We start from the raw sequence: 8,805 nt of genomic DNA, 5'->3' as shown, positions 1-8,805 counted from the left end.
GCTTAAATACACTAAACACTTTTTTTCCTGATCTGACCTGCTGAAATGGGGGTGCGTCTTATATACCCATGCGTCCTATATGCCATCAAATACAGTAACTGTAATATTATATAAAACTCCTGTAATGCTTCATTTGTAATACTATGTGCATTATGGGTCCTTTTACTACAGGAAAGACCTCAACATGTTTGACAGAAAGTAGAAGTTAGCTACTAGAATGATTCTTGGTATAAGTTATTTAAGCTATGAAGTACAAAAGCCTATTTTCTCCAGAGTGACTTGAATTAAGTTGCTTTCTATAAATTCTTCTGGTTTGGAAGTGTTCCTCTAGATTATTTGAGTGCATGATGAAAGGAAAAGGTTGGTAATACAAACTTGAATAGTAATTAAATGTAATGAGTTTCAGTTTGGAAGTATATTGGTTTAGATGTGATCTTTTATAAAATATTTAGTCAGCTATGGGGAAAATATTGATGTAAAAGATATCATTTTTATGTTGTAAAATTGTAAGAGAAAAGTTGGGAAACCTAACAATAGGACAAGGGGTCATAAATTCAAATTTTGGCAACATAGGAGTCGTTTGCAGTTTAGACAGTATTACTTTTCAAATAGGGTGGTTGGCTTTTGGAATGAGCTGCCTTCAAGGGTGGTGGAGGCAGAAAACGTAACCGATTTCAAGAAAAAATGTGATGAATACATGAGTGTTAAGGGATGGTTATAGTTGGGAGCTGGAAGTGACATCTTTGATAGTCTAATGAGCTCCTTTTTGTCCCTTTAAATTATATGAAATTTTATGAATAGTAATCACCTGATCAGAGGTGGGATGGTCATGAGTAGATGTAAACAAAGCCCCTTGTGGACATCAAATTATACACTGACTGTACAATATCCTATATATATTTGCAGGTGAAAAGCAAAACCAATATCCATAGAATGACCACATATTCAAATGTACTTAAGGGTCAGTGGTACAATGTGAATGGCCATGTACTATACCATTCTTCACCAAACTGACAGAAAAGTGTCATACTACAAGATATGTTTCAGCCAGGGTAATTCCTTTGAATTTTCATTTAACTGATTTTTTTTATCTACATGCACCATCAATTACTGAAACAAGAAAATCCTGACTCATGCTGATGATGTGCATATATGTAACATATAGGTGAATGCTTATATTTAAGTTGCCTCACAAAAACATTATATTTTCTTCCCTTCTTCTGGTTTAGCTAGAAACAGTCTCATAGACAAATGGTATTCTGTAACTTTGTTTTTTAAATTCTTATGGAATTATAAAGACATGCAATTTGTGGAAATGACTCTCATTGAAGTATATAAAATTGCTTTAACTAAAAACTACTTTGAAAGACAAATGTTTTTACTTAAAAGTAATTGCAAATTATAAATATTTTTACCTAATGTAAAAGAAAAAAATATATATATCATTTGAATATTGGTACATTATTAACCTATTCCAACACAGTCAGACTCAGCACTACAAAGCAAAATACTGATCAGAAGTATCTCTATGCACTAGCACATGGAGCCTGTGCCACATTTTATTTCACAGTGCCCTGAATCCCCAGTTGGAGTTTTGAAAAATCAGAATAGAAAACCATAATTGTTATCATACTGAAACACTGAAAATTTCCATGCCTATGGGCCCGAGCTCTAAATATTTTAAGTATCTAGTGATGCCTCTGATATTTACTTAGTACTTAGAAATATATAAACAATAATAATGCAACAAAAAAAGTAAAATAGAAATTTGAACTAAAAAAGTATATGGTTACTACTGAAACAACTAGTTTTTCATATCAAGTACTATGTCTTTTGAGTAAGGAATTTTAATACAGAAGTTGAAACCTAATGAAACATTACATCAATATACTAATGGATATGTAAACAAAGATATGAAATTCCAGTTTTTGGTCCTAATGCAATAAAAAAGTAATAAGAAATTCATTATTTTTATAAAACCATACAAATGAAAGTCAAAAAAAAAAGAAGCATCAAAATTTCTAAACTTCTGTATGCCAACACGTTGGATGTAAATAAAATATAATTTCCTTCATTTGACATTAAAGCATGGTTGTTGTTAAGCACAAAACTACACAATAGACTATTTATGCTTTTCCCGCCACAGGTACCGAAACCCAGTTTATAGCAATGTAAGCCTACAGCTGAGCCACAAGGGCGACATTGGACATTTGAAGTAACAAAAGAATGTTTACTCTAAGCCTCGTTGCCACTGAATATAGTAAATTTAGTACGTCTAACATTCTTCTTTGCTTTCAATTTCACTCACAAGTTCTTATATTGAATGTTAAAAGAAGTTTAGTAGAGTTTTTGTTGTTTGCTAATAAAAAAAAAAAATATTTATTTTAAACGCATAACTTTACAGTTTAACTTGCAGTTTTAATCCTACTTTTCATAACTTCTTTGAAGCTTATACGACCGCGCAGTGATCACGTTTTCTCTCACGAGAACGCCGACGTTCCAGCCTCCAACTACGTGAACGAAGTAAAAATATATTATTTGAATTTACCATACAATGTAGCAAATTATTTTTTCAAAGTTGTAATAATAAGACTAAAAACTTAATAATTTTAGATTTCCTGGTTTGAATAATAGTGGCATAGAATTAAAAACTTTAAAAGTAAGTGAGGAAATATGTCAAAAACACCGTTCACGTGATAAAATACTCCACCTTACTTAATCTCACTTCTATGCCAGAAACTTGATCCTTCATTGGTTCAATGGGAAATGACGAGTTGTCTGTTCATGCTTTTGCATGAGACGTGCAGCACGTTAAATTGTTACGACGACTGCACGATACCTATCTGATCCCATAAACTTTTGATTGATTATAATATATATTTTATTTGAAATAAAATAAAGTGTATATATGTAAAGTATTAAAATAAAATTATCACACATTCCTTAGTTGCAACAGCAATTGTAATCAGTACAATAGACGTAGACGCAATATAAATTTTTGATTATGGCGTCATTAACGAAATTGTGAAGTACAGAAATAAGATAATTTAAGCTTAGGATTATATAGGATTGAAAATTTTCTTCATTAATTTTTAGATGCACTGAAAAGGTTTTGAAATACAATTTAAAATAAAATTGTTAACAGCACTAAATGTTTATTAATTGCAATAACATTAGATCTACTGAATAATCTCTAGAGTACTTATTTGTCTTGTTTCAACTCGCCACTTTCCGACTTTTAAAAGATGTATGTACTGTAGTGATATAAAATGCAACACAGTGTTCATCCATTCAATGTTCGTAAATGGTAAGTAGGTTGAAATTACTTTACCATATTTATAGTTTGACATTTCACTTCAATATGAGCATCAGGCAGCATGGCGTTATCCGGATACAGAGAGAAGTAACGCAAAGTGGGAAGAAATTATTATGTAAAAATCAAAAATATATAATTCTGCTGTTTTAGTCTATGTGATATTTTGTCCAACAGTGCATTAATACTGGTGTCATTATTACTACTGGTGTTTCTACCTGCTTTCTAGCCTGGCTCTAATGTTGCATGTGTAAAATCAGGGTATTGATAAGGTCTCGAGGTATCTTAGACCACTCCTCCAAAAGATGTCTTTCCAAAGCAGCTTTAGTATCTGGTGTTAACTTGACTGGGCGCAATGCATCTTCCAAGGGAAATCCATACACGTTTGATGTAATTGAAATCCAGTAAGCATGAAAACCATTCTTTTTGGACAATCCATTTTTCTTCAAAAAAAAGGGTAGGTGTTATCTATCACATTGAAATTGAGACCATGTGCATAATACCTGGCAAAAAAATCGTAGGATGTGGTTAGTATTTATAATGAACGAATGTTACTATTCCATGAGATGTTGAAGTCGATATATATATATACTAATGTTTGCTTCTACTCACAGCATACTTCCACCACAATCATATGCAACACGTTCCTATCTAATCTGGCGACAAGCTCTCTCCAAAACAAGGGTACAGTTGTTATCTGTCTATAAAAACAAAAACTGCTCCCTTCCATATTATTTGTACACTGAAGGTATTCTTGACACCACTGCGACGATTTTTGTGCTTTGCTGTAAGCGAAATGCACCTTATTAGACTTTCAGGTAAATAGGCTTTGTGAAGTGTTTTTTGAACTGTCTGTAAATTGAAATGAGGTCTGGTTTCAGCTGCGATTTATAATCACAGAGTAAGAGCTCTAAGATTGTAGCAAGCCATATTCAATAGGTAACTGTCATCTGTTTATATTGTGGATGATGGTCCACCTTGTTCGTGTGTAAGCACAACCGTACTATTTGTTCGAAATGGTCCACATTCTGATGTTAACATTTTTAGCCAACTTGTAATGCCTGCTGTGATTGGCGGGCTTTTATTCATCGATGGTACTCTACATTAGTGAATTCTCCAGATAACGTTTTTAAGGCCTAACCTTAGTCCATGAACAATCTAGAGCACTGTACACAATATGGTACTTCAGTAACAACTGAAACAAAATTGTAAACCATTGTATATATGTATATATATAACAAAAGGTGTGTGACCAGATATTTGCATTTCAGACACGCTTTTATAACGTTATTTTGCTTAATATTGCTCTAACGTTACAAATTCTGATATTTGTTTTCTACAACCTTTGGATCACTGTGGTATATATTTTATGTAGCAAATTTATTTCATTCTGGTAACAAAACATTTTTGATATTAAAATTTCTGTAACTAGCCAAGTGATGAACGTAATTTTTATTGAATGAAAGATTTTATACGTTGTTTAGAAAGAAACATGTTATATAAAGAAGCTATTCACTACAAGCACTGAGCAGATAGTGCCGATAGCTTTTAAAGAAAGTTCTCTAACTGTAATTCTCAATCGTAATATGTATTTATCTACTTAAAACGTAAAATCACGGAAAATCAATGATTTTTTACAGCAAACAATAAAATTATTTAAAGGCTAATGAGGCTTAGTTCAAAAATACGTTAACTTTGTAAATTCACGTCATCATTAGAAAGATTTTAAAACAGAAAATGCACAGTCAACTGCAGATATCTGAACAAATGAATGTTTTTTTTGTGGATATATAAGACTACCAAATCATTTCTAGAAGAGCACCACACATGTAACAGCATGGCACCTCTGAGTAAAACAGGTTGAGAGGTGTTGATTCCCATTACTAACGTAGCACACACATAATTGCTGGGCAGATAACGATGGGTGTCTGCCAGATAAATAGAAGCAGAGGGTCAATTATGTTAAATGCCCCAAATGTGACCTTGGAGTGGTAAAACCATTAGATCCCCATTCTGGAATCAACCAAATAGGCATATAGGAGAAACGTACCAAGTTGTAGAGCCTTCCCATCAAAATCAAAAGAATAGGACACTCACCTACAGTGATATACAGACTACCCAAAAAGTAACGGATGCATAATAGACAAACCATTATTCCAGATGGGTGGGAAACAGGCTGATCACCTTTTGTTTGTTCGGATGTACTCTCATTATACAACAATTAAAACATGCCATTTATGGGCCCAGTACATTGCAGTCTCATCAGGTACGCTTATTGCTGAATGTTAGTGCACATGTAGACTTGGTGCTTGAATGGTATCCGTTTCGTAGCTCTCCATCTATCTTGTTCTCTGTAGTTCTGAATCATACGTGAAGGGCCCGGCATGGCCAGGTGGTTAGGGCGCTTGACTCGCAATCTGAGAGTCGCGGGTTCGAATCTCTGTCCCACCAAACATGCTCGCCCTTTCAGCCGTGGGGACGTTATAATGTGACGGTCAATCCCACTATTCGTTGGTAAAAGAGTAGCCCAAAAGTTGGCGGTGGGTGGTGATGACTAGCTGCCTTCCCTCTAGTCTTACACTGTTAAATTAGGGACGGCTAGTGCAGATAGCCCTCGTGTAGCTTTGCGCGAAATTCAAAAACAAACAAAAAACATACGTGAAGAGGCATCCATCACGTATCAGCCCCATGTCTGTAATGTTCCATGCGCCTTTGTATGACCAGAGGTGTCATGCGGTATTACTGTGAAAATGATGGGTGGATTATTTAGTTTCCAAAGACGGCATCCCTATTAGGCCTCTGTCCGTACCAAATCTCACTTCGTCCAAATGATTTGATGTGGGTACAAATGCTGCCCACAGTTAACTGGGTTGCCAATAATTTCCATTCTGAAGTTCACCTTTCTGGCATGATCCCGAATTCCCTGATTATAGCTAAGACATTTTTTTTTTGGTGTGTACTCATTTTACAGTTGATGTACAATTAGTTTTATATAGCTGTATCCATTTTCCAATCTTCTGCATTTAACATGGGAGTGGGAAAATTTCTATGAATTATAAAGCATGCTTGTCTTGAGATTTTTCATATAAATGATCAGTTACGTTTTCTGTTTGTTGGGTATAATTCTTATATAACACTTAATGTGTGTTAAAAATAAGTTTAATGTGTACATAATTTGTAACAAAATTATCCATAAGTTTATAAGAATAAATATTTAAAATAACGTAATGTAAATTCTACCAATTTTGTTGGATCAACAAAACGTCGCAAGCTTGAATACTTCACTGAATTAACTATGTTATAATTTCGTTGCTATGCAAATATAGTATCGGCTTAGATCAGCCTATACAACATTAAAGCACGGTTACTATGGTGTTAACAAACGAAATGATCAATAACGTGTGCACTAATTTTCGGTTTAGGAAACCTAATGAAACATAGATTTCATGAGTTACGCATAACACATACATACAATTGTAAATGTACTTGAACGAAATGCACAAAACAAAGTATGTTTTTGTATAATTATTATTTTTACATTTTAATAACTACACAGGTTTAGCATATATCCCTTTGTCTCTCTTAAATTGTACATTATCATTTTAACATAGATGAAGCCCACCAAAATATATTATATGTAAAATTACTTAGTTTAAAGTATTATAAAAATCTTTAAGAAATGTTTGTTTTCCATATTTTACAAGTAGAAAGCTTGAAAAATTAAACGATATTGGGCACGCTGTTTAAGTTCTGACCTTCACTAGGCTATAGCCTAAGACTTGAAGGTCTATAGAATATTATTCAATATAATTTAGTTAACTGTTATTACAGTGAGCCTAGTATATACATCTTCATGTTCAATAATTAATGTATATAATATCAACTAGAACCAGCGTAATATAAAATAATCATTAGCTGTTGTATGATACAGTAAGTCTCAGAAGTGACTGGTGATGAAGGAATTATTGAGTGACTTACTCTCAATCTCAACATATTATACTTAAAAGTTAATTAAACCTCGAAACAATATTACCTCAAATTGTCAAAAGTTAATTCAGTAAATCACACCGAATTGCTATGAGAGAATAGGGAAATGTATAACTTTATAAATTATAGCCAAAAGCACAAACTAATATAAAAGTTAATCATAACTGGTATGTATAAATGAATAATATTAATAATTTAAAACATATTCGTATGCTTGCCATAAATGTTGATAAGCAAATAACATTGACAAGCATTCATCAATAGCTTACCTCGCCTCCGTGGCCATCAAAAATGCCATATAAGGAGATGTTATTTTTCTTGTCCACAAGTACACTGAACCGATCTTCCATCCGTGGTCGCCGGCCTTGTAACGCATAAACACTAGCACTACCCTCTGAGAGCTCCCACGCAAGTCGATCATTTTTGTTCCGAGCATTCAAAAAAGAACCGAAATTTCCTTTGCCTGTTGCTGCGCTAAGACTTGCCGCTAGTTGAAGACGAGTAACGAGCACTTTATACCACAGGTCGGCAGAGTGGCATAGGAGAAAAACTGCAAAAATGGTGAATCCGAGAGCAATCGTTTCAGGTTTCAACACATACCAACGCAAGTACTTTAAAAAATGAGAAACAGACGAAAAGTTCATCGACAAATTAAAGACAACGTGAGAGAATATTTTCAGATGGGATACCAGCGTTTGGAATAGTACCTCGTTCTCTAGTTCGTCATCCATTTTGTGTGTTGAAACGTAGTCCTACAGACTGTTAAAATGCGCATGCACGATTGACATAATGGCCGTAACTGATAGGGACGCTCCTGAAAAAAACTCCATGATGGCAAACAAGATTAGTATTACAGTTTTATGATTAAATTCGGTTTTACTTTTTATAATCAAGCTATTTAGGTTGCACTAGCGATATATAATACATATATAAAAATTGCGTTAACTAACCTGCCTTGTCAGTTAAGATTTCTTAGTTGCGTTTTGTGTGATTTTTTTATGGCTTACCATAAGCGCCAGTAGTATTTAGACAATACTTTTTAGTCTTTTTGAGTTCAACAAAGTGAAATTTGTGGTATTGATAATTAATACTTTGTAAATGTTATAATCTGTGTAACTTAAGAGTGCATAAAATTTGTAAGCAAAAATCTAGTAGTTCATTAATATATGTTAAATGTAGGAATATTTGTTATGATAATTGGTGCCTAGGAAGGCACTCTATACTGCCAACTTCGTTATAACCTCAAAACAGTAAGTTTCTCTAAAACCTCATTTGACGCTATATGAGTATGTAACCTGAAATCTGCATAAAACATTTGGATGGCAGGTTAGACAGAATGAAGTTAAGATCTCTCTTAATAGAACGAATAAAAAAGCCTTTATTCCTTATAGTGAGCGGCCCGGCATGGCCAGATGGATAAGGCGCTCGACTCACAATCTGAGGGTCGCGGGTTCGAATCCGCATCCCTCCAAACATGCTCGCCCTTTCAGCCGGCGGGACGTTAT

General features: G+C 33.9%; 1 protein-coding gene across 1 annotated transcript in view; it reads right to left on the bottom strand.

Annotated features, from left to right (window-relative positions):
• The window catches only part of LOC106462821 (protein phosphatase 1L-like), a 21,868-nt gene extending 13,755 nt beyond the window's left edge, over positions 1-8,113 (bottom strand). Inside the window, exon 1 of the mRNA XM_013922781.2 lies at positions 7,570-8,113. Within this exon, the coding sequence (XP_013778235.1) occupies positions 7,570-8,031 (462 nt within the window). The 5' untranslated portion in view covers positions 8,032-8,113. The remainder of the gene's footprint in view (positions 1-7,569) is intronic.
• Positions 8,114-8,805: the final 692 nt, after the last annotated feature.

Source organism: Limulus polyphemus, unplaced genomic scaffold (genome assembly GCF_000517525.1).
Source record: "Limulus polyphemus unplaced genomic scaffold, Limulus_polyphemus-2.1.2 Scaffold1258, whole genome shotgun sequence".
Lineage (NCBI taxonomy): Eukaryota > Metazoa > Arthropoda > Merostomata > Xiphosura > Limulidae > Limulus > Limulus polyphemus.
The sequence above is the reverse complement of the archived record's forward strand: the minus strand, read 5'-3'. Positions and strand labels throughout refer to the sequence as shown.